The 27,824-nt window shown below is 38.5% G+C and overlaps 1 protein-coding gene across 2 annotated transcripts in view; it reads left to right on the top strand.

Moving 5' to 3' along the window:
- The window catches only part of LOC130907841 (plexin-A1-like), a 599,840-nt gene that overhangs the window by 98,098 nt on the left and 473,918 nt on the right, over nt 1-27,824 (top strand). For both annotated transcript variants that reach the window (XM_057823323.1, XM_057823332.1), the window contains exon 2: nt 10,971-12,275. In XM_057823323.1, coding sequence (XP_057679306.1) covers nt 11,115-12,275 — 1,161 coding nt within the window. In that variant the 5' untranslated portion in view covers nt 10,971-11,114. The remainder of the gene's footprint in view (nt 1-10,970; nt 12,276-27,824) is intronic.

The raw sequence follows: 27,824 nt of genomic DNA, 5'->3' as shown, positions 1-27,824 counted from the left end.
CCAAAACATCACTGCTCTAGAGGAGATCTCCATGGAGGGATGGGCCAAAATACCAGCAACAGTGTGTGAAAAGCTTGTGAAGAGTTAAAGAAAACGTTTGGCCTACGTTATTGCCAACAAAGGGTACATAACAAAGTATTGAGATGAACTTTTTGTATTGACTAAATACTTATTTTCCACCATGATTTGCAAATAAATTCTTTAAAAATCCAACAATGTGATTTTCAGGTTTTTTTTTTCCACATTGTCTCTCATGGTTAAGGTTTACCCATGTTGACAATTACAGGCCTCTCTAATATTTTCAAGTGGGAGAACTTGCACAATTAGTGGTTGTAAAAATACTCATTTTACCCACTGTATTTATACGTTTTAGGAGCAAATGAGTTAAGATGTCGTCTGTTTTTTTCCCACAGTCAGCTGGGATAGTCTTAAACTCCCATGTGGCCCTGAACAGTACACACGTTCCAGAAATTGGATGAATCAGTATTATTTTAATCATTTAATCATGCTCAACAAATGTACTATTCATTCATTCATTCATTCATTCATCTTCAACAGCACTTATCCTTATCAGGGTCACGGGTAGCTGGATATTATTTAGGGCGACAAGTGGACTACGCCCTAAACTGTTTGCCAGTCAGTCATAGGGTACTGTACAAATTATTTTACTTGTTTTTGCTGGCAGCGTGTGTGACTGTGTATCTATCCAAGAAATTCCCCATCCACTCCTTCTCTTATCCAGCGAGCCAGAAGTGGAGGCTGTGAGTTGACTCCATCCAGCCGTATTAGCAGCTACTCAGTATGCCTTTTCAAAAATGGATTCCAAATAAAAATCCCCTCACGTTCAAGTGTCTTTACGCTTCCTGTGCCTGCGCTTGTATCCTCTCTGTTATCCTCTTTTGATCTGTGCTGTGACTTTAACTTTGATACCATCTGTTGCAAGGTGCTTGGTGTTAAATATGATGGATCAGACTCATATTGAATGCATATTTTTTGGTGATTTAAAGTGGGGAACCTGAGCAAGTATACTTATTCATGCATAAAGTGAACAAAGATGGTTTCATAAAACACAAGCATTGAGGCTTTGAGTCCTAGTTCTGTCCTTAGTATTAATTATTGCTCATGCTGCTGATCATGTGTTTCGAGCTTAAGGGTGCCTTCATGTGATTCACATTCCGAATGACCTAAAAGAGAACAGCTAAGAGGCAAGTACAGTTCAATCCATGTGGGAATTTCACATTTAAATCACGACAAACTTGAGAAAAAAAAAAAAGCTACATTCAGCTAATTTGTTATTTGAGTGGTTTTTGTATTGCGCTTTTTCAAGAGAAAGTGCAAATGTTGGTAATGTACACAAGGTTTTTACTAGGGCTGTCAAAATTTTCGCGTTAACAGACGTTAGTTAATTTTTTAAATTAATCACGTTAAAATATTTGACGCAATTAACGCACATGCCCCGCTCAAACAGATTAAAATGACAGCAGTGTAATGTCTGCTTGTTACTTGTTTTGCTGGCGCTTGGGTCCAAATGATTTTATGAGTTTAAGCACAATGAGTGAGCATTGTGTAATTATTGACATCAACAATGGCGAGCTACTAGTTTATTTTTTGATTGAAAACCTTACAAATTTTAATAAAACCAAAACATTAAGAGGGGTTTTAATATAAAATTTCTATAACTTGTACTAACATTTATCTTTTAAGAAGTACAAGTCTTTCTATCCATGGATCGCTTTAACAGAATGTTAATGCCATCTTGTTGATTTATTGTTATAATAAACAAATACAGTACTAAGGTACCCTATGTTGAATGTATATATCCGTCTTGTGTCTTATCTTTCCATTCCAACAATAATTTACAGAAAAATATGGCATATTTTATAGATGGTTTGAATTGCGATTCATTACGATTAATTAATTTTTAAGCTGTAATTAACTCGATTAAAAATTTTAATCGTTTGACAGCCCTAGTTTTTACTGTAGAGTAGGGCAGAGGACACTCGGCCCGGCCTCGAGATACTTGAATTTTACTCAAAGTTCACTCAAAGATGCCTATGTCACTTTTAATATGTTTAAAGCGTGCCTCCTCCGTATAGACAGAAAAATTCAGTTTTATTAAAAACAAATATTGCCATATAGTATATATCATATACTATATAGAAATGTTTTTACTCAACAGGCTTGATTCTTACTAAAACATAATCAAACAATAAAAACGCAAAAAAACAAACAAAAAACCCAATAAAATGACAACAACAACAAAAATCATGCGGACCCGTGGAAATATAGTACAATCAATACAGACACACAGTAGGCTATGTGCCACATAAACATTTTTATAAATTACTATCACGACATTTGTCGTTGACAAATTCTTATTCCCACTCATTTTTTGTTCTCATTCAGTGTTCTAGATTGCATGCAAACAATAACCAAAATAAACTGACAAACTATTCAACCAACATGTTTCCAAACGCAGCAGTTCAAGACTATGTTTTCCATAATGCCTAGCGTGGCTTAGCTCACTGATAGCTACCCTATTAGCGAGTACCGGGAGATGAGGCCAAATCAAACTTTGCTATAAAAGTTTACAATCGGCAGCGCAACGATGTGACAAACGCGGTTTTACAGATCAAGCCGGAACAAAGCTCGGATAGAAGTCAACAGTTGCCATTATATACGTTTTTATCGTAAAAAACTCTTTACAACTGTGCAGACGCTCCTACTTAGAATATAATATTAACATTCAACCAAATACACGAACGCAGAACAATTAATGCAAGACTAATATAACATACTGCATCTCTTTGTACATGTATAACCCAATATAAAACAGAAGACATATGAGTGACATTAACAGGAGATAAACTTACAGAAAGGTGTACGGAGCACTATAAATGTCTCTTAGAACGACTCCTTGTCTGTAACTGCCTGTTCTCTTGCCAAACCGTCCAACTAGTAGATGGCGGTCATGCCCCATAATACAAGTGGTTAACTGTACTCTTCTCCCACACCTACTAATAGGAGCCACGTCAACGCAGGCAAACGCTGCCCCCCAGCGGCCGGAGGAATTCTCTAAAAATTGGTCCCGTGAAAAATCATAAAAACCGGACATTTTCATGAATTTACGAAACCTGGCCAGATGACGAGTGCACGACGTGAAAGGTGGACATGTCTGGGCAAAAGAGGACGTTTAGTCACCCTACTGTAGAGATACTATTTAAGTTGAGCAATGTCTATTAATGGACCAATATGTGTACAATATTTGGTTATTAAGAGTAAAAAGGATCAGATAGAAGCAGGGTGTGCATTCGCATGTTCACAGAGATTGTTGTATGCAAGGGATGTGAACTTCATGCTCAAAAAGTTCTTTGTATGAATTAGTCTAAGGCTAGGTTCAGACCACAGGTCTTCATGCACTATTCCAATTTTTCGTCATATCCTCGTCATATTGAAATATGTGGACAAAATTGGATTTAAAACCACATGGCGGAAAACACTCATGTGACTTGAAGTTCCGCTCTGAGACCCCCAATATGGCCAAATTTCAAAATTGTCCGATATGCATGTGTGATACATCATTGGAAAGCTTAAAATTTCAATTTTCTTGGGGAAGAAACATTTTGGACAGGACGGCATTTTTAGAAAAAAATATTTTTTAAACAGCAAAACCCATTATGGAGGTTAGAGCACACGAGAGCAGAATTAAAGACGCCATGACTTTAACGAGATATTATCGCATCGCCTTGTTTTGATCCAAAAACTCAATGTGGCATGTATCATCGAGTGTCAAGACACAGATGTGAATGGCCACAGCCGGATTTTTGGGGGATTTTATGGGTGAAACATGGTAATATAACAAGGGCCGTGATGCAGAAATCGCAGACATCAAGGAGTGGTCAAGATGTTTTTTTCATTTATCTTACCCTTTTAAACTTTTTTTGTTGTTGCAATTTTTCTTTGTTTGGATCGATTATTTATCATTTAACATATTGGGGAAAATGCGACAGTAACAAAAAAGTACAATTAATCGATAGTTATGAGGTAGATAGCCGAGACTTTTTTACAGACGCTGTTTTTTTCATTGTGACGGAATTTGTTTAAAGGTTTCAAACATGCGAGTGAAACATTTTTTAAAGTCGTTTTTTTTTTTTTTTAACGAAATATTAGACAGCAATTAATGATTCTAAGCTAAAAATGACAGACATTTTGATTAATAAATGTCATTACTTACCTTCTTTTTATGGCTGGGTTGAAACAAAAGCGGTTGCGCGACGTCTGTAAACAGGGGTTTCCAGGGTAAGAGGGACAAGTTAAAAATAGTTCGGGGGCTTTATCCGCCATGAATCTGCTATGGCACCATATAGACATATTGTTCTATCAAACACAACAGTTCTTTTGGCTTAAAATACAGCAGTTTATTTTAAAGAGGAGTGCAAGAGCAGAAACTGTTTTTTTCAGTCTTGTCTGTTTTTTCCGCCATATCATTTGTGAAAACATGCAAATGTTGTCCCCTATTTGGAGATCTCGTCCCATTTTCTCGGCAAGGCTCTTCTTTTAACTACATCCGCAGACTGGAAACTTTTCCATTTGGTTTGATTTAGATATTAAAGAACAACTTTTAAATTAAAAACTTGTTTTGTTCCACTTTATAGACATTTCAGTTTTCTCTTCATCTTGTCCCAGTTTTGTCAAATCATTCCTCACATCATCTTCTTCTACATGTATGCTCCTCTTTCATTTATTTATAGAATTTGTGAAGTACAAGATGATGAAAATAGCTGTCCTTTCGAATAATGTTTGATCCCAACAATTCCCATGTGTTCATATTTTGTCACTGTGCAGGGGTGTGTGGGTAATTATCACGCATGAGTGCGTGGGTGTGTGTGCGTGTGTTTTGCGTGCCTGCACGCGTGTGTGAGGGCTATGTTGTAATGTTCCATGTGTGTATGATTGAGTTAGTTCATGTCGGAGGACTGCGAAGTCAGTGGGATCAGTGCGTGATTGTGTAAAGATGCTCCCGACCACATACTGTAAGTATGTGCAGTCTTCTCACATTTTGTCTGTGAATCAGGGGCATGAAACAGGGTCTGTATTGTCCTGATAGGACTGGCAACAGCGTGATGATCTGGACCACTATAATCATGACCGGGCCCGGAATGAAAGACACTATTGACAGAGTAAAGTTTCTGAAGGGAAGAGAGAGAGAGGAATGTGATAAATTAGAGAAAGAGAGGCAAAATAGATGCTAGACATGAGAAGCGTTTTACTTGGGAGTTTTTATAAAATTAGCTTTTTGTAGCAGGTTTGACATGTTTCTATCAAGCAGTAATATTGTACAGTGGTACCTCTACATACGATCGCTTCGACACACGAACTTTTCGACATCCGACGTAAAATTTGACTCGCCATTTGTTTCTACATCCGACGACATGCTCGAAATACAACGACAATGGCAGCACCGCAGACGAATGCACGGCGGATTTTCTTGTGTGACAAATCAACACAGGTTTCAGAAAAGGTTGGTACAGGTGGTGAAACAAGGAAAAAGTTGACGCTTACCTTCTAAATGAAGATGCAAATGACAGAAAAATATGAGCGTGGGGTGAAATGGCTCAACAATACATCTCCACGGTCCTCCTCCGACCATCGTTCGCCAGTCTTTATAAGTTAAGCTGACAATTCTTATTGTGGTAACATCTCCAGAGAAATCGCCAGCTTTGCCACGTTTTCATTATTTCTTTCACAACTTATTCAACACAAAACGCCTGCTGTCTGCCACAATTGACGATGTTCTCAAGAAAGCATTGAAAGCGAAAGTAAACTCTCACCCGCTCCCCTCCCTCTTTGTCACGTCAGCCCCGCGGTGCCTTCAGGTACAGAAAAAAACGTCCGCCTTATTAGAACCCGTTTCGTTACACTATTACAGGAATTATTATTATTATTATATTATTAATCCGATTTTTATTTATTATCTATTTGTTTTGCTATATGTAATTGCCATTTGTAATAGTACCAGCAGTATTTTTTAAGGATTTAGTGCAGGTTTTTGGGCTGTGGAACAAATTAATGGAATTATAATGTATTCCTATGGGAAAATCCTGCTCGACATACGACCGTTTCGACTTACAAACAAGGTCCTGGAACGGATTAACTTCGTATGTAGAGGTACCACTGTATTTATCTCTCTATGGCATGGCTTAGAATGTTAAAACCTGATTGAGATGTGTTAACTACTTACAGTACACAATTTTTTGTATTAACCCAATAAAATCAACAAATAAGCCGCACCGGACTATGAACCACAGGATTCAAAATGAGGGGAATAATTAACAGCTTATAGTCCGAAAATTACGGTAGTTCTAAGAGTAGTTTTACTAAGCGATACTTTTTATTTATACTTAAGTAGATTTGTCAAGAAGAAACGCTACTCTTACTCTGCTACTTTGGTCTACACTAATCGTTACCATAGGCGAATAATAAGTTGAAAATAGGTGTTTTTTGTTTCCCATAATTTTTTAGGGGAATTCTGAATCAGACTGCTTAGAACAGCGATACTTTTCGCCAAGATCGTCATCCATTGAATATGGTACGCACACCGGTGTTAACGGATGTTCTGTCAAATTTTGCACCCCATCAGAAATTGCTACTTTGTGTTAAAAATGGCCGCGAAGACAGCAGTTACAAAGTAAACACTATAAACTTTCTTTAAATAAAGTAATATATACGTACGTTTGTTCATGGACGGACATGTAGAAAAGTTCTCCTCAGACACATTCTGCCATGTTAAATGCACACACCAACTGCACGCCGCTCTCTCACTGTTTACGTCCTCGCCGTGTGGTTAAGCATTAATTTACGCCATATTCGTGTGGAACATGAATGTTTACGATGTTACTTGTTTGTGTAACACATGTGGATAACTTTGAGAATCCAAAGTAAAAGAGGGCATATTCACCGCCACAACAGCTTTGGGAGAAAAATATTATAAGGGTGCAAAATTTGTTGTACAATCAGGGGTGAAAGTGGGCCAGAACGGTCAGGAACGCAGTTCCGGTATAAGATTCAAGGCCAGAATGCTGTTCCGGTACACGGTGCTTTGATTCCGAAAATATGATGGCAACTGTCAAAACGCTATATAAAAATTTTTTAAAAAATGCTAAGATGCCACACATGCATTTCATCTCCAAGAAAAAAACAATCTACCAACATCAGATTTACATACACAAATGTTAACAACAAGCATAATAAAGTGCTTGTGTAGTATCATCCGTTTCCAACAATATTTATTATTTATTTTATTCCACGAACGGCATGGAGGTTTCGCCCCGTTGCTGCAGTTATCAGAGTCCAATGATGATGAGTCACGTCAATGTGCGAATACACGCAGCAAAGCAAAACGCCTGGACTCATTCATCCGTTCAATTGGCTGTCATACCGACATGTGATCAGCAAATATAGTTAGCGCTGATTGCTTCAAATGTGCATGTTTTCTGGAACAGCAAAAAAAAAAAAAAAAAAAAAAAAAAAAAAAAAAAAAAAATGGATCAAATCTTTAAGAGCAATGAAAGACTTGAAGAGGCTTATTTATCATATTTAGTTTCATTTGCTCTGATGGGGAGGTTCAGAACATCTTAGCTGTCAATGTGCACTTTGGACTTAAATTTGTTCATTAATGTTAGGCTACTTATTAATTTCCTTATGATTAGGGTTGTTCCGGTCATGTTTTTTTGCTCCGATCCGATCCCGAACGTTTTAGTTTGAGTATCTGCCGATCCCGATATTTCCCGATCCAATTGCTTTTTTTTTTTGCTCCCGATTCAATTCCAATCATTCCCGATAATTTTTCCCGATGATATACATTTTGGCAATACATTAAGAAAAAAATGAATAAAACCTGGATGAATATATACATTCAACATACAGTACATAAGTACTGTATTTGTTTATCATGACAATAAATCCTCGAGATGGCATTTACATTATTAACATTCTTTCTGTGAGAGGGATCCACGGATAGAAAGACTTGTAATTCTTAAAGGATAAATGTGACTTTGTATATTGTGACTAAATATTGCCATCTAGTGTATTTGTTGAGCTTTCAGTAAATGATACTGCAGCCATTTAACTTCTGCCCAAATGCATGATGGGAAGTGCAACCATGACTGTGCGTAGGGGCACCAATTGATATGTCTTCTCTGCGTTGGGAAAGAACATAGGGTGTTAAGAAAATGATCAACTACTACCTTTCTTCCCCACATTGCCTCCCACGTTATTTTTAATTGCTGAGAGAGGTATTGTCAGGCTTTAGCCACATAAAAAATGGCTCCAAAGGCTGTCAAAAGTCTCTCTACTCATTATAGGCTGCCTTTTAGTGCTATCTATAGGTAAAATGGCGTCTTTATAGATTGAAAGCGACAATGCATGTCGTGCAGCGCATGCGTTAATTATTTAACGTGATTAATTAAAAAAAAAATAATTACCGCCGTTAACGCAATAAATTTAATAGCCCTACTTTAAGCCAAAACTACTCTGGATGAGTGTAAGACATTTTGTCTGTAACGTTAAATACAATTAGAAAACCATTTAAATAAAAAGAAAAAAATATATTAAAAAAAGGCATGTCAGATATTTTTATGCCGATTCCGATACTTTGAAAATGACGTGATCGGGACATCTTTACTTCTGATTTAAAAAAGTCAATGTTTGCGCAATCTTCAAAATATTTTCCATTTCACTCTCTATTTGTACTCATTTTTCTAAATGTATGTTACTTATCTTTGTTATTAAAAAAAAAATGTTTACATTAACTTCAATTTTAATGTACCTCCTATGTTCTTAAGTAATTAAAATTGAGATTTGGCATTTAGTAGGTGAGGAAACGAGGGAAAATAAAAATTAGGAGCTGGAGGTTGGGGTTATAGCTGTTTTTGTTCACTTTTATTTTGCAAATCATTGAAAAACTACAATTTTGAATGAAAATCAGTTCTTGTATGTGTTATAGAAATAACTGTGCTAAAACAGTTTTCTTTGCATTTCAGTAGTTTAAGAGGTTTGACAACCCCCCCCCCCCCCCCCCAAAAAAAAAAAAAAAAAAAAAATCTGGCTTCGTGACGACGTTCATGTCTGGGAGTTCCGACAAGAAATTCTTGCCACTTTCACCCCTGTGGAACCCTTCCTCAGTAGTTGTTGTCGTTTTTGAAAGCTTAGCTTCGAAAAAATTACGTATATCCATCTTGCCTCTTTGTTCCTCCGGTGGTTTTGGCTAAGCAAAAACAAATGACCGGTGCTAGTTGTGTTACTTTGTGGGTTTCTTGAATAAGACAAGTTACTGAATGGGTTCCGTTTTTTACTGACAGATCTTTAGTTACAAAACAGAAGAGCGGCATCATCAACATTAACTGTCCACTGGCGGGGTTTTTATCAGCTGTCTCGAGCTCGCTGCGTATCTCTGACTTCAGTGTACTGTGACGAGCAGGTATTACTAATCGAATATGCAGATACAATTTGCTCATATCATTACAATAGTCACATGATCTGTTCAAAAAATAATTTTGACCCATTATATATATTTTTTTGTTCATTTCATTTCTGTTGTTTTATTGCCTTAAAACTTTTATAGACAATATTCTACCGGAAAATTCTTAATTTTGAAATCATATAACGGAAAGTCAATTACATGGAATTAGTGCTGCAACGATTAATCGATTAACTCGAGTAATTGATTAGAAAAAAATATACGAATTAAATTTTGTTGCTTCGAGTATTCGTTTAATTAAATTGGCATTGTAATGGTTTATTTTGAAAGTGTTTGCATTTCGTTTTATTGATTAGGGTGGATACACTGCCCTATGGTCTGCCTCTTTTCACATGGCTGAATCCAACTGCTCCCTGTTAAGACCTACGTGAGCTAAGTTTTGTTTGAGCTATTTTTTTTTAATGCATTCATTAATTAGTTTATTGGTATATTTAGGCGTTTTTTGTGGGTATATGTGTCTGAACCATTTGTTAAGAGCATTGCAAAAAATAACTTTAGCATTTTATAGCATTTAAGCTAGCAGACTTAAGTTAGCCAATTGTTCTTTTGTTGTACCTAGATCCTCATAAAAAAAAAAAATATATATATATATATATATACCGTTTGAGGCTCAGCTCAGGCATTTTAATTTTTCATGTTTCTTATCCGTTTAACTTGATTATTCGAACTAACTAGTCCATCGATTAATTGACTACTAAAATATTCGATATTTGCAGCCCTACATGCAATGCCATTTCCGGCCTCCGGGGGGGGGGGGGGGGGCTGTTGTTTAATCCATCTGCAGGCGACCATGATGATTTTACGACACAATACGGGTGTGCGCTGGTCGTCATGGTAAACGCAGCGATTGTCCTCATGGGAAATGCAGTTGTCTTTAAGTCAAAACACTACTTCTTTTGTCCACTTTAATCTCTAAGATCGACTAAAACTGAAAAGTTACCAAGCGTTGCTTTAAAGCAGGTTATTCTGGTGACGGGAGCTCTGTACAAGCAGCAGCTGAAAAGTTTGCCGAACTGGATGGGTGGAATCTGAGATTTTTTTTGTTTTGTTTTGCTTCAATGCCCATTTACGCAAAGATTTTTGAGAACTGGATGATGATCCGTTGTAGTCTTTTTCGTTCTTTGTGGTCAGAGTTGTTTTCCAGATGGCTGTGGAGAATGTGAGAGTGCTTTCTATAATGGCACAGAGGAGAGAGAGGAGGAGTTGTTGTTTTATACAGCATACTGTAGTTAAAGGCTGAGTTGGATGTTCTTGTTATGTGCAATAAGAAATGTTTTGATGCAAAAAATGTGGTTTCGTTGACTGGAACTGACTTTGGTATGCAGGACCATTAGTCATGTCATTTTCTTTGACGAAAACAACGGTATCAATTTCTTTACACTTGTAAGAAGTGCGTCCAATGATATATTTGTTTTGTGTGTCTCCTTTTCAGAGCTGGAGGCAAACAAAGTTGAAGAACATGTTGTAAAAACAAGAGCCAAAAAGGAAGAAAAGCAGGAAACCTGCAGTTCTAGAAAGGCTTGGAAGTGGACACCTGAAAAAGGAAGGCTCCAAAGCCTCTCTTCACATAACAGCCATGCCTTCAACTCTCACCTACACCATTCTCCTCCTGGTCTTCCTGCTGTCCAAGACCTCCTCCTCTTCTTCTCCTCCCTCTTCACCTTTCCTTTCTTTCTCACCACCAGAAGGAGGGCTCACGCATTTGGTGGTTCACAATAAGTCAGGTGAGATTTACCTGGGTGCTGTCAACTGGATCTACAAGTTGTCGAGCAATCTCACCAAGCTACGAAGCCATGTTACTGGTCCTGTGACAGATAATCCTCGTTGTTACCCTCCGCCCGGCGTCCAGTCGTGCCCTCATGAGCTAGTGCAGACTCCCAATATCAATAAACTTTTGCTGCTTGATGATGCCCATAACCGTTTAATTGCCTGCGGAAGTACTTTCCAGGGAATTTGTCAGTTCCTTCGTCTGGATGATTTGTTCAAACTCGGTGAGCCCCATCACCGTAAGGAGCACTATCTGTCCAGTGTTGCTGAGTCATGTACCATGTCTGGGGTAGTGATCCCCCCAGATGCTTTCGGCGGGGGAGGGAAGCTTTTCCTCGGCACCCCCATTGATGGAAAGTCGGAGTACTTTCCAACTTTGTCGAGCCGTAAATTAACATCCAACGAGGAGAATGCCGACATGTTCAGCTTTGTCTACCAGGATGAATTTGTATCCTCGCAGCTGAAGATTCCATCAGACACGCTATCCAAATTCCCAGCGTTTGACATCTACTACATTTACGGCTTTAACAGTGAGCAGTTTGTCTATTATCTAACTTTACAGCTCGATACCAAACTCACTTCACCCGATGCGGGCAGTGAGCAGTTTTTCACCTCGAAGATTGTACGGCTTTGTGTGGACGATCCCAAATTCTACTCCTACATTGAGTTCCCTATTGGCTGCACCAAGGATGGAGTGGAGTATCGCTTGATCCAGGATGCTTATTTGGCTCGACCGGGGTCCCGTTTGGCTCAATCGCTTGGTATTCAAGAGCATGAAGAAGTTCTTTTTGCTATATTTGCCCAAGGCCAGAAGAACAGAGCCAAGCCACCCAAGGAGACTGCTTTGTGTCTGTTCACAATGAGACAGATAAAAGAGAAGATTAAAATGAGGATTCAGTCGTGCTACAGTGGAATTGGGATACTCTCCCTGCCTTGGTTGCTCAACAAGGAGCTGTCCTGCATCAACTCGGTAAGTGTGCGAGCTTGACTATTTCCCCAATTCACATTTAATCTTTGTCCAAGTGTCCTTTTGACTAAAATATTTCTTAGTTCCTGTCTCAGCTCAATGGAGGCCTCACAAAACCATCAAAGTAGTCACAGCTATCAGTATAAGACAAATAGAAAATGTTACCAATACTCTAAATATCACCTTTTCACAGTTTAGTATTGCATTTATAGCTCTAAAATGTGTTATTTGAGATGTTAAAAAAAAAAAAAAATCCCCTTGAACAGGACTTTTATTTTTCAAAACTAGGGTTGTTCCGATCATGTTTTTTTTTTTGCTCCCGATCCGATCCCGATCGTTTTAGTTTGAGTATCTGCCGATCCCGATATTTCCCGATCCGATTGCTTTTTTTTTTTGCTCCCGATTCCATTCCAATCATTCCCGATAATTTTCCCCGATCATATACATTTTGGCAATGCATTAAGAAAAAAATGAATAAAACTCAGACGAATATATACATTCAACATACAAGGCAAGGCAAGGCAAGGCAAATTTATTTATATAGCACAATTCAACACAAGGCAATTCAAAGTGCTTTACATCACATGAAGACCATAAAAATCACATTTAAATCAACACAACGTAAAAACCAAGACAAAAGATCGCATTTAATCACAGAATAAAAATAAATAAATAAAAATAAAACAAAAACTACTACTACTAATAATAATTGAAATCAGCAATGGAGATAAGCACAAGAGGAATAGAAAGCAGATAGATTGAATTATATAGACAGTTATGGATATGCAGTGCTAAACAAAAGCGTTTTTAGCCCTGATTTAAAGGAGCTAACAGTTTGAGCATATTTCAGACGTTCGGGTAACTTGTTCCAGAGGTGAGGAGCATAATAACTAAATGCTGCCTCACCCTGCTTGGTTCTTGTTCTTGGAACATGGAGAAGACCGGTTCCAGACGACCTTCGGGGTCTAGATGTCTTATAGGAATCTAACAAGTCAAGCATGTATTTTGGTCCAAGGCCATTAAGTGTTTTGTAGACGAGCAGTAGTATTTTATAGTCTATCCTTTGACTCACTGGAAGCCAGTGTAGCGATTTCAAAACCGGTGTAATGTGGTCCAGCTTCCTTGTATTTGTGAGGACTCTGGCTGCAGCATTCTGTACTAGCTGCAGCTTCCTGACTGATTTTTTATCAAGACCTGTAAATATACCGTTGCACTAGTCCAATCTGCTGAAAATGAATGCATGCATAAGTTTTTCCATGTCTTGTACAGTACATAAGTACTGTATTTGTTTTTTATGACAATAAATCCTCAAGATGGCATTTACATTATTAACATTCTTTCTGTGAGAGGGATCCACGGATAGAAAGACTTGTGACTTTGTATATTGTGACTAAATATTGCCATCTAGTGTATTTGTTGAGCTTTCTGTAAATGATACTGTAGCCATGGCCAAATGCATGATGGGAAGTGGAACCATGACTGTGCGTAGTGCTACCAATTGATATATCTTCTCTGCATTGCGAAATAACATAAGGGGTTAAGAAAAAGATCAATTGCAACCTTGCTTCCCCACATTGCTTCCCATGATATTTCTAATCGTAGGGAGAGGGATTGTAAGGCTTTAGCCAATTAAAAAAAGGCTCCAAAGGCTGCCAAAATTCACTCTACTCATTTTACGCTGCCTTTCATCTCTCTATATAGGTAAAACGGCGTCATTACAGATTAAGCGCGACAATGCGTGAGTGGGTCGTGCAGTGCATGCATTAATTGCGTTAAATATTTTGACATGATACATTTTGAAAAAAATTAATTACCGCCGTTATCGGGATAAATTTGATAACCCTACCTTAAGCCAAAAACTAAAGACTCTGGATGTGTGTAACATAATATGTCTGTAACGTTAAATACAATTAGAAAACGATTTAATTATAATATATATATATATATTAAAAAAAGGCATGGCCGATATTTTTTTGCCGATTCCGATACTTTGAAAATGACGTGATCGGACCCGATTGATCGGCATCTCTATTCAAAACAACATATTAGCAAATTGGAACATAAGTATACTCAGGGCCTCTCCTGACGAATTTGGTACCCAAGGCAACATATTTGCTGGTTGAGTGAGATTAGAGACTGTGGTGAAATTACCGCTTCACAGGAAACACTCAAACGGGCAGAAGGCGCATTAGAAAAATGATATTATTTGAATATTTTTATTGACGCCCTGTTGGACGCTGCGACGCCTCTAGCATCTGCTTAGCTCGCCTTATGGACGGCACGGGTCTGAGTACAATGAAATACTCTAAATGAATGAAATGTTTATCGTCATCATCATCGGTATCATTGACAATTACAAAATGTGATATGATTTGCTCGAAGAAAGAACCGAAGAAAGACAAGGGCAGGCGGGAGAAGCATGTGCTTATCATTACCCGTCCCCCTACAGCCAAGGACGCACAACAAACATGGTAGAGTTGCATACATCACATGACATGAGCTTTTCTTTTTCTTTTTCTTTTTTTCTTTTTATTTTTTTATCTTTTTCACATGAATTATCTTCCCAAAAGTTATTAATTGCCATGGCACTTAAACAATGTTGTCGATTAGTGTGAGTTCATTGATTAGGGTGTCCAGTGAACTCAGCGTCCAATCAAGCAGCTCCATTGTACTGTTGTTGAGATCACACAACAGGCTCGTGCACAAGCAGATTAGTGGTCTGAGTTTGCTACAGGGCATATTTTCAGGGCGTACAAAGTTATGGCTTTGTCTCTGTCCCTGGCATTCCATCATCTATTTGTTGCGGGAACATTTTGTTGTGGCTGTGTGTGTGGCAATAGTGTTATGTATTATTACAACTGGTGTTCAAGTAGCGACTCCACATGCTTTCCTGACAAGTCTTTTTGAAGTAACCAAATGATTCTATACTCGTAAGTTCTGGGTCACTTAAATAAATAAATAAATAAATAAATGAAATAAATGCAGTCCTTTAGGTCAGCCTAAACCTACAGCCACAGCTCAACATTATTATTATCAGATTGAATATAATTGAATTAATGTCCAATTTCAGTATATGTTCTTTGACCAATAGACACACTAAACATACTGGAGGTAGCTCTAATAGCTGGTGGGAAACGTTCATAACAGGGTTTACGAACCTTCAATTTTGTATAAAGCGATGGGTGGCCATGTAAATGTAAAATCATATTGGAGGTATTGCCTCCTCTGGCAGCCACCCTCCGAAAATATCTTTTACATGTTGGTTGGCCCTCTTCCTCTCAGTCGCAGCTAGCTGTAACTTTTCTGTAGCCGAAGTATTCCCATACCAACGACTGTTTTCCTCGATGGGGGAAAAGTTTAGGTGTTTCACCTCCTCCAGCCATCGTCTAGCACAGCTGACTCACTGAGAAACAACCGGAGGGGCAGAGGTAAGCCCTGCAACATAAAACATAAAAGTAGCTAATACCATAGGAACGGTACGACGGAAAATATCAGTGGTTTTGAAACCGTAACGTTTTCATATCACGGTATACCTCGACACCGGTAACCGGCACATGTATAATGTTTAGTACTTTAGTAGGTATGTAAACTACATTCCCTGTTTAAATGCTTTGTAATACAAAATAATGAGGTGAAGACATTTCAAACCTTTCCATTATTGTGACCTATCCCTTGTAGTTTAACCACATGATCTCTTAATGTTGTTTTTTTGTCAGTTAATATATACACTATTATGTCTATTTAACCCCCCTCCCCAATCAATTAACTGTTGATTAACGCATGGGGTTGAACCCATGACAAGCATCTCGACTAGTAAAACGTTATTAAGTGCACAAGCTAGTTTGCAGTGTTGGTGCATTGCTTATGCTGTACAGATGAGTGGGCAGTCTTTGCAGGCTTAGAACACATGAAGTCTTGCAGTACACACTGTACCTTTGGGATTAATATTCAGATATGCCCTTGCATTAACACATTTGCCAACTGAAATAATCATCACAACTCAATCAGCTGACATCATTATCTTACAATATGGTACTTATTAACAGTGTATTTTAGGCAGTAATAGAATCAAATTTTATGGGTATGTGTCTGCGGTTTGTTCAGGCGTGTGTGCATATATGCATGCGTGTCTTTGTATGTGGTTTTACAAATATACATTCTATTCCAATAGTGCAATTGGGCTACCTGACTTTAACCTAATTTCTGTATTTTAGCAACTTTGTAAATTTTTTTCAAAGCTTCAAAAGTGAACACCCTTTTGTATTAAACAACAACTCACATTCATACATGAAATCAGAACTGAACTCATGATTTTAGATTTGATGTACAGTGGGGCAAATTAGTATTTAATCAACCACCAATTGTGCAAGTTCTCCTACTTGAAAAGATAAGAGAGGCCTGTAATTGTCAACATGGGTAAACCTCAACCATGAGAGACAGAATGTGGAAAAAAAAAAAAAAAACAGAAAATCACATTGTTTGATTTTTAAAGAATTTTTTTCCAAATTAGAGTGGAAAATAATTATTTGGTCACCTACAAACAAGCAAGATTTCTGGCTGTCAAAGAGGTCCAACTTCTTCTAACAAGGTCTAACGAGGCTCCACTCGTTACCTGTATTAACGACACCTGTTTTAACTCATTATCGGTGTAAAAGACACCTGTCCACAAGCTCTTATTAGAAAATGGAAGACACCCCGTGGCATCAAAATGATAATAAGAACGGTGAGCAAAAATCCCAGAACCACACGGGGGGACCTAGTAAATGACCTACAGAGAGCTGGGACCACAGTAACAAAGGCTACTATGAGTAACACAATGCGCCGCCAGGGAGTCAAATCCTGCACTGCCAGACGTGTCCCCCTGCTGAAGAAAGTACACGTCCAGGCCCATCTGCGGTTCGCTAGAGAGCATTTGGATGATCCAGAAGAGGACTGGGAGAATGTGTTATGGTCAGATGAAACCAAAATAGAACTTTTCGGTAGAAACACAAGTTTGGAGGAAAAAAAATACTGAATTGCACCATACCCACTGTGAAGGATGGAGGTGGAAACATCATGCTTTGGGGCTGTTTTTCTGCAAAGGGACCAGGACGACTGAATTGTGTAAAGGAAAGAACGAATGGGGCCATGTATCGAGGGATTTTGAGTGAAAATTTCACTTCCATCAGAGACGTGGCTGGGTCTTTCAGCATGACAATGATCCCAAACACACAGCTAGGGCAACAAAGGAGTGGCTTCGTAAGAAGCATTTCACGGTGTTGTAGTGGCCTAGCCAGTCTCCAGATCTCAACCCCATAGAAAATCTGTGGAGGGAGTTGAAAGTCCGCGTTGCCCAACGACAGCCCCAAAACAGCACTGCTCTAGAGGAGATCTGCATGGAGGAATGGGCCAAAATACCAGCAACAGTGTGTGAAAAGCTTGTGAAGAGTTACAGAAAACGTTTGGCCTCCGTTATTGCCAACAAAGGGTACATAACAAAGTATTGAGATGAACTTTTGGTAATGACCAAATACTTATTTTCCAACATGATTTTCAAATAAATTATTTAAAAATCAAACTGTGATCTTCTGTTTTTTTTTTTTTTTTTTTTTTTTTTTTTTTGTCCACATTCTGTCTCTTATGGTTGAGTTTTACCCATGTTGACAATTACAGGCCTCTCCAATATTTTCGAGTGGGAGAACTTGCACAATTAGTGGTTGACTAAATACTTACTTGCCCCACTGTACATTATCTGTGTTTGGACTCACAGCAGCAGCAGTTTATTTATTTTTTTAAATTATTTGTAAATATCTCTGACTTGTATAAGTTTTTAAAAGTTCTATACAGATTAAGTAGTCATCTTGATTCTTCTCTAAAATAACTGTGCTCAACATGTTTTTCAGAGCAAACGTCCAAATCAAAGCTAAGAAAAAGTAGTTTTACTTTTATTCTTGGTTGAACTATCGGACATTATTGTGGCTAAGATTGTTAAATTTGACCAATGTTAAATTCCAGTGGTGTAGTTTAACAATGCTAGCCACGATTCCCGCTAATGGTTCAACCACAAGCCAACTGAGCCTAACATTTATCGTAACCTTATAGACTTCAGACAGCAATAAATATGCATTACAATGCCATGTATGTGGTTGTAAGGATCATTTGAGATTTTTAGAATATTTTTTCATTAGACTTTCTGGAGTCTTTCTGATCGACAATCAGTTATCCTACACAGGACCTGTACAAGCTCCATACCTAATAGTTTGCCATGAAAAATAAGGGGTGGGGTTTATTATTTTTAAAATATTTCTACACAATATGTGAATCCTTGCTATTAGCTAGGGTTAGGGACCATTTGCGAGTAATACACGGCCCTAACAATGTAGTTCAAACCCTAAATATACCAAAAGTATATATCCAAACACTTAAGAATAACTTCGACTCATCTCACACAAATACCCTTAAAAATAAACATTTTTAAAGATTTTTTTTGGGAAAAGAATAGACCAGAATTGTGAGGACATTGGCATGCTAATCATCACTTCACCATATAAATAGAAATTTCTACATTTAATAGTTGTTTGTGCCATTTTACACAAACATACTTTCCTTAAAGATGCAGCTGTAATGTAGTAATAGTAAAAGGACACAATAAAGGCATTAATGCACAATCGCTTTTCCATCACTGTGTACGGTGACATTATGGCAACATGGAGATGTTTGACACTTGCTGCCCTTGTGCCCCATACACCGCACAACCCCAAGAGACGGACCCTGTATTGCACAGTAAACACCAGAAAATTACAACGGCAATTATCACTCTCAGTCATGGTCGCCACAACTACCCATGAACCATTGCAGGCGTAACACATAATAAATAACAGTTGCTACACTATGAATATCCAGCCTAAATGAATTCCTTAGAAATATTCCGTAAAATTATATATGTATACATTTTTAATCCAGCGTCTTGTTGTGGAGAACTCAAAGCCACAACGTTTCATCACAGCACATTCAAATTTGTACATGAAACAGTCAACTTTAAAATCCAACCACGACATTGCAATCACAAGAGACACGTCTCTTGCTCAAGAGAAGCCGCTGTCGCCTCCACAATCAGGGATTTTCTATGCTAATTTTTGGAGTTTTGAATTAATTTGCCTCACTAAAAAGAGACCTACAGAGATCAAACCCATGTAAGAACAATCCCAGAAACATACAGTACAACTATGTAAAAAAAAATTTCGGAGTCCATAAGGAGCGAACAGACAGACACGCAACCACAAAGTTCCATTTATATATATAAGTTTAGATCAGTGGTTCTTAACCTCGCTAAAGATACTGAAGCCCATGAGTTTCACACGGGCATTGACCAAACTCTTTGGAATTAAGAATCTTTTTTTTTTTTCTTCCAAATTCAATATCGGTAACCTAAATGAATTTCCATTGAAATTTCTTCATTTAGACAGCAGGCCAAAATGTATGTTTTTGTCTTTTTTTTTGCATCCCTCACAGCCTGCATCATCATCATCAGACCACAAAAACCAAGACTAGCCCAATGGGCATATCTTAGAATTTTTCATTCAAATTTGGAGAAATATATCTTACATTGTTCACCTGCTTAGTTGCATTAACCTTGACCGTGCAGTTGCTGTCATGGTTACATCTCAAGATTCTCAACCAAAGAAAATGCCACATACCAAAATCCATTTTGCCACACACCAAAGAAGATGTCGCATGACAAAAAAAGGCCACATGCCAAAATCCATTTTGCCACATAGGTTACCAAAAAAATGCTATATGCCAAAATACATTTTGCCACATGGCAAAAACAATTTTGCCGCATACCCAAAAACATGTCACCCCCCCAAAAAAATTCCACATGCCAAAATCCATTTTTCCACATGGCAAAAAAATGCCACATGGCAAAATAATTTTGCCACATACCAAAAAAAGATCCACATACCCAAAAAATGCCACATACCAAAATACATTTTGCCACAAATGAAAAACTGCCATATGCCAAAATGAGTTTTGCCACATACCCCAAAAAACGTCACATCCCCAAAAAATGCCACCTGCTAAAATCCATTTTGCCACATACCAAAAAAGGAAAAAATGCCACATGCCAAAATTCATTTTGCCACACACCCAAAAAATGCCACATGGCAAAATAATTTCCCCATATACCATAAAAAGATCCACATACCCAAAAAATGCCACATGCCAAAACACATTTTGCCACATACCAAAAAATGCCACATGCCAAAATCCATTTTGCCACATAGGTTACCAAAAAAATGCTATATGCCAAAATACATTTTGCCACATGGCAAAAACAATTTTGCCGCATACCCAAAAAAAATGTCACCCCCCAAAAAAATTCCACATGCCAAAATCAATTTTGCCACATGGCAAAAAAATGCCACATGGCAAAATAATTTTGCCACATACCAAAAAAAGATCCACATACCCAAAAAATGCCACATACCAAAATACATTTTGCCACAAATGAAAAACTGCCATATGGCAAAATGAGTTTTGCCACATACCCCAAAAAACGTCACATCCCCAAAAAATGCCACCTGCCAAAATCCATTTTGCCACATACCAAAAAAGGAAAAAATGCCACATGCCAAAATTCATTTTGCCACACACCCAAAAAATGCCACATGGCAAAATAATTTCCCCATATACCATAAAAAGATCCACATACCCAAAAAATGCCACATGCCAAAACACATTTTGCCACATACCAAAAAATGCCATATGCCAAAATAAATTTTGACACATACCCCAAAAAATGTCACATCCCCAAAAAAATGCCACCTGCCAAAATCAATTTTGCCACATACCAAAAAGGAAAATATGCCACATGCCAGAATCAATTTTGCCACATACCAAATTTGCCACATGGCAAAAAAAATGCCACATGGCAAAATTACATACCTAACACCACTTTTCGTTCTCTTTCGTTAACTTACCACATCCTTGCTTCACATACTATTTTCATGGTGTAAAATGAGATGCAAATGTTGTTTTTTTAAGTCAATGCAGTGCGCGCTGCCCGTAGGTCTGTTGTATATCCTCATACTAATTGAGAGTCAACCTTCCACGGAGCAAACCAGTTTCTCCTCCCATCAGATAGAAGAATAGAAGTATTGGACTGATGCCTGTAAATTAGGGACTAAGCAGTCCAAAACCTGGTCTAAAACGTCACTTTGCTTAGATTTAGTCAGCGTTCCAAAAATAGTGCCGTGAGTGGCATAACCTTCACTGAACCCCTGAGAATGACTCACCGAACCCATGGGGTTCGATCGAACCCAGGTTAAGAACCATTGATTTAGATATAGATGTCCCGAATTTTTTTTCCTGAACTAAAATTGTTCAACAAATATTGTGTCTCAAACAGAATATTATTTTCTTATATACAGTTGTGGTCAAAAGTTTACATACACTTGTGAAGAACATAATGTCATGGCTCTCTTGAGTTTCCAGTTATTTCTACAACTCTGATTTTTCTCTGATAGAGTGATTGGAACAGATACTTCTTTGTCACAAAAAACATTCATGAAGTTTGGTTCTTTTATGGCTTTATTATGGGTGAACAGAAAAAAGTGATCAAATCTGCTGGGTCAAAAATATTCATACAGCAGCGCTAATATTTGGTAACATGTCCCTTGGCCATTTTCACTGCAATTAGGCGCTTTTGGTAACCATCCACAAGCTTCTGGCAAGCTTCTGGTTGAATCTTTGACCCCTCCTCTTGACAGAATTGGTGCAGTTCAGTTAAATTTGATGGCTTTCTGACATGCACTTGTTTCTTCAGCATTGTCCACAAGTTGTCAATGGGGTTTAAGTCAGGACTTTGGGAAGGCCATTCGAAAACCTTAATTCTAGCCTAATTTAGCCATTCCATTACCACTTTTGATGTGTGTTTGGGGTCATTGTCCTGTTGGAACACCCAACTGCGCCCAAGACCCAATCTTCGGGCTGATGACGTTAGGTTATCTTGAAGAATTTGAAAGTAATCCTCCTTCTTCATTATCCCATTTACTCTCTGTAAAGCACCAGTTCCATTGGTAGCAAAACAGCCCCACAGCATAATACTACCACCACCGTGCTTGACGGTAGGCATGGTGTACTTGGGGTTAAAGGCCTCACCTTTTCTCCTCCAAACATATTGCTGGGCATTGTGGCCAAACAGCTCGATTTTTGTTTCGTCTGACCACAGAACTTTCCTCCAGAAGGTCTTATGTGATCAGCAGCAAACTTCAGTCGAGCCTTATGGTGCCGCTTTTGGAGCAAGGGCTTCCTTCTTGTACGGCAGCCTCTCAGTCCATGGAGATGCAAAACACGCTTGACTGTGGACACTGACACCTGTGTTCCAGCAGCTTCTAATTCTTGGCAGATCTGCTTTTTGGTGATTCTCGGTTGAATCTTCACCCTCCTGACCAATTTTCTCTCAGCAGCAGGTGATAGCTTGCGTTTTCTTCCTGATCGTGGCAGTGACAAAACAGTGCCATGCACTTTATACTTACAAACAATTGTTTGCACTGTTGCTCTTGGGACCTGCAGCTGCTTTGAAATGGCTCCAAGTGACTTTCCTGACTTGTTCAAGTCAATGATTGTTCAAGTCAATAATCACTCACAAGCTAATTTGTGTTGCTGTATGTATATTTTTGACCCAGCAGATTCGATCACTTTTTCTGTTAACCCATAATAAAGTCATAAAAGAACCAAACTTCTTGAATGTTTTTTGTGACAAAGAAGTATCTGTTCCAATCACTCCATCGGACAAAAATCAGAGTTGTAGAAATAACTGGAAACTCAAGAGAGCCATGACATTATGTTCTTCACAAGTGTATGTAAACTTTTGACCACAACTGTATACTATGTAATGGTCAAAACGTTTCTTCCATGATCTGAAATTCTGACACATTCTCATTCAACAGGAAATTCACTTCTCTGTGATAACGCGTAAGAATAATTCACAAAATACATGCTTTTGCAATGGCTTTTCTTTTCCTTTCCTCATAGGTGAACATTATGTGTGCCCCGTATCCTCATGAATTATTCAACTGGTCTCACCTCCTGTTATTCAGTCGATTCTCCGTAACAGCCCGCTGTAAATCTCTGAACTACTCTGCACCCCTCTGTCCCCATCTTCTCCTCCCTCTTCTGCTCTTCCTGCCCTCACATTCTCCTTAGTGTCTTCCAATCCAGACTCATCATTTGCACTAAGGGTTCTTTCATTTGGCCAGACCCATTCAACCCTTGCCTTTTTGTCTCATCCAACTGTTTTTGACCTCCCCAATTCATCCATTGGCCTCCTTTATCTTGAATATTGTAAACTTAAACATCCTTCATATCTCCAGTCAGTCCCACTCCTTTTGTGCCTCGCTTCTTCTTGTCACAGACTCTGCCGCCACTCGCTCTTTCACCAACTCTGTCTGACCTCGTCTTGACTTTCCGCTGAGTGATGAGGTAAAGAGTGACTTAGTGTGTAAGCCATCGCTCGAATGTGATCTGAAAACACAATGCAGGGAGAACAGCTGATGCAACTAAAGAGGGGAGTGGATTGATAGAGACTGATGGAGACTGAAAGAAGTTCATACAGAAGGATATCGAAGGGGAAGAGGGTACAACTGCTGAATTATTGTTGAGATGGTGTGGAGAGAACAGGATGAGGCATTGAATGTAAAATAGGTGAGCATCGAAAAACTCCACAAAAGATGAGAGATTATTCATACTATACTATTTTATAATAACTATCCGTTATAACTAGGTAATAGATCATTAGTAAACTGTTAATAAATCATTTATTTACCAGTTTGTTAAGCATTTATAACGGTGCCTTATGGAATAAATGACTTGTTAACTTTATAGCTCCCTTCACATATATCTGAACTAGCGCTGGGCGATATGGCCTTAAGAAAAAAAAAAAACAGAAAATCACATTGTTTGATTTTTAAAGAATTTATTTCCAAATTAGAGTGGAAAATAAGTATTTAATCATCTACAAACAAGCAAGATTTCTGGCTGTCAAAGACGTCTAACTTCTTCTAACGAGGTCTAACGAGGCTCCCCTCGTTACCTGTATTGATGGCACCTGTTTTGACTCATTATCGGTATAAAAGACACCTGTCCACAAGCTCAGTCAGTCACACTCCAAACTCCACTATGGCCAAGACCAAAGAGCTGTCGAAGGACACCAGAGGCAAAATTGTAGACCTGCACCAGGCTGGGAAGACTGAATCTGCAATAGGTAAAACGCTTGGTGTAAGAAATCTCCCTCGATCTGGGGCTCCATGCAAGATCTCACCCCGTGGCTTCAAAATGATAACAAGAACGGTGAGCAAATATCCCAGAACCACAGAGGGGGGACCTAGTGAATGACCTACAGAGAGCTGGGACCACAGTAACAAAGGCTACTATCAGTAACACAATCTGCCGCCAGGTACTCAAATCCTGCACTGCCAGACGTGTCCCCCTGCTGAAGAAAGTACACGCCTGTCTGCGGTTCGCTAGAGAGCATTTGGACGATCGAGAAGAGGACTGGGAGAATGTTTTATGGTCAGATGAAACCAAAATAGAACTTTTTGGTAGAAACACAGGTTCTCGTGTTTGGAGGAGAAAGAATACTAAATTGCATCCGAAGAACACCATAACCACTGTGAAGCATGGGGGTGGCAACATCATGCTTTGGAGCTTTTTTTCTGCAAAGGGACCAGGACGACTGATCTGTGTAAAGGAAAGAATGAATGGGGCCACGTATCGAGAGATTTTGAGTGAAAATCTCCTTCCATCAGCAAGGGCATTAAAGATGAGATGTGGCTGGGTCTTTCAGCATTACAATGATCCCAAACACACAGCCAGGGCAACAAAGGAGTGGCTTCGTAAGAAGCATTTCAAGGTCCTGGAGTGGCCTAGCCAGTCTCCAGATCTCAACCCCATTGAAAATCTGTGGAGGTAGTTGAAAGTCCGTGTTGCCCAACGACATCCCCAAAACATCACTGCTCTAGAGAAGATCTGCATGGAGGAATGGGCCAAAATACCAGCAACAGTGTATGAAAAGCTTGTGAAGAGTTACAGAAAACGTTTGGCCTCCGTTATTGCCAACAAAGGGTACATAACAAAGTATTGAGATGACCTTTTGGTAATGACCAAATACTTATTTTCCACCATGATTTGCAAATAAATTCTTTAAAAATCAAACAATGTGATTTTCTGTTTTTTTTTTCAAATTCTGTCGCTCATGGTTGAGGTTTACCCATGTTGACAATTACAGGCCTAATATTTTCAAGTGGGAGAATTTGCACAATTAGTGGTTGACTAAATACTTATTTGCCCCACTGTAATTTGAAAATCTGAATCAATGCATGAAATACAGATTAACCGTTTCTCGTTGATTTATTTACCAGCTTTCAATTTTATTTAACAATCGTACATGTGGTTTAAACATTAAGTATATAAAAATTTATTGTAAACAATAAGATTTCAATTATGAAAATTTATAACCGCTTGTATGGCTTGAACGATGTACACTGTCAAAATAAATATGCCTGTGCAAACATGTCATTGTAACACAAATGACTTACAGCTTGAACAGTACACTTTAAAAAGACCTCTTATTATTAATGGCTGCTGTGACATAATTACTCAACACAGGTGTTTACTTCAAGGTTTCAGTTTTTTTTTTTCCCAGCGCATTTTTTAATACATACAAGCACACATGAACCCCCACACAGACAAACACACATTCAATCTATATTGATCTTCTGCAAACATAAGATTTCATAATGGGAGTAATGAAACAGAATTAAGCACATACACAAAAATAGCTGGGGCCATTAAACGGTCATATTATAATTTTCACTGTTGGATTGTACTTAATGCTGAATGTTTTTACATCACAAAAGCTATCAGAGAAATCACACACAGAGATACAAAATAACGCGACATACTAATTGCTAGATGCAGTCCGTGCCAAATCCACTCATTAAGTTCAGCCGTTTCAGCAAGGTTAGAGCCGCTGTCCAACTCCATCACGTTCATTTATAGCGTTAACCGCTAGCGTTAGCCTGTGGCCTGGTTACCGGTAGAAAGCACTGAAAGCACCCTCTTCGGAAGTCGTGAGAAATAGGGAGGACAGCGGGTGAAAGGCCTTCTGGATGCCGCCAAGAGTCAACTTAATGTCGGATGAAAGTTTGGTGAACCTCCCTTAAGCCGCAATCCATCACGTTTGGTTGTAGCATTAGCCGCTAGCGTTAGCCTACCGGGCTTCTGTTTGTTTGGCCTCCTGATAATCACGTGACTCCATACGTAAGCACACTGACTGCTTTCTTAAAGGGGAATGAACATAGCCGAACAACACAGCGTCAAAGTGTAATGATTTTTATGTTTTATTAAATTACCGAATTTACCGACATGATCAAAATTAAGTTTGTCATCGTGAAGAATTTCGGTACCGGAAAATTTTCGGTTTACCACCATGCTCTAATCTGAATACCGTTAAAATCCCAGGATTTAAACATGTAGCCCTTGTGTGTGAAAGCAATTTCCCGGGTCAACTGACATGGTGATTACTCGGACATTTAACGGATCGCTTCTTAGTATTGTGTCTGGAACTTTCCCGGGACAAGGCATGTGTGAAAGTACACGTTTGATTCTCTGGTCATAGCACGATGGCTGTTGACGTAAATATCATGGCGGGCCGGTCGTCATGTCCTCTTTCTTTGCAGTAAGACGAAAAGCTGTAAAAAAACATCGCAATTACCAACATGGCAAACTGGACATGGCAAAATAAACTAAAAAATAAGCTAAATTAAATTGCTAATTGCTAATGGATCGTAGATTAAATTGCTAATTGCTAATGGATCGTAGAGACGAGGAAGGCAGCCCATCTTTGGAAATGTATTGTTTATTTTGTTGCCGATGTCAAAGTCTGCAACTGCGGAACAAGATTGTACCTTAAATCAGAAAACAACGGAGGGATGCCTTCAAGGGTTTATTGAATACAAACAAAATCCACGCGATCTCAGAAAAGGTGGAATAACACAATGGGTCCGTGACAGTAGGTCGACGGGGATCAATAATACTAACCTAAGCGGTAGACAGAGAACCGATAAGACACCAAAACAAATACATTCAAATACCAGCACAACGTAGGGGATTTCAAAACAAGGGCGGCAGACGAACAAGCTAGCAAATACACGAAATTATAAACAGCCGCCGTCTTAAAGCAGTAGACTTCTCTAGAAGGCTCTGTTGTGGCGAATCTACTGTATCTTTAAATAAATAACGTTTTAAAACTTTGACATGTTGAGAGTAGACTGAAGGGAAATTATGGAATAACGATAGCAATTTTAACAACTTTAATTGTTGATTCACATCATTAAATTGATTGACTGTAGTTTAAAGCTGTTGATACAGAATGGGGACTTGAGTATTTTTATTTACTGGTTTTAACTGTTAACTTGATTATGAAATACCGTATTGGCCCGAATATAAGACAGTGTTTTTTGCATTGAAATCAGACTGAAAAAGAGGGGATCGACTTATATTCGCGGTCTA

Source organism: Corythoichthys intestinalis, chromosome 2 (assembly GCF_030265065.1).
Source record: "Corythoichthys intestinalis isolate RoL2023-P3 chromosome 2, ASM3026506v1, whole genome shotgun sequence".
Classification (NCBI taxonomy): domain Eukaryota; kingdom Metazoa; phylum Chordata; class Actinopteri; order Syngnathiformes; family Syngnathidae; genus Corythoichthys; species Corythoichthys intestinalis.
The sequence above is the reverse complement of the archived record's forward strand: the minus strand, read 5'-3'. Positions and strand labels throughout refer to the sequence as shown.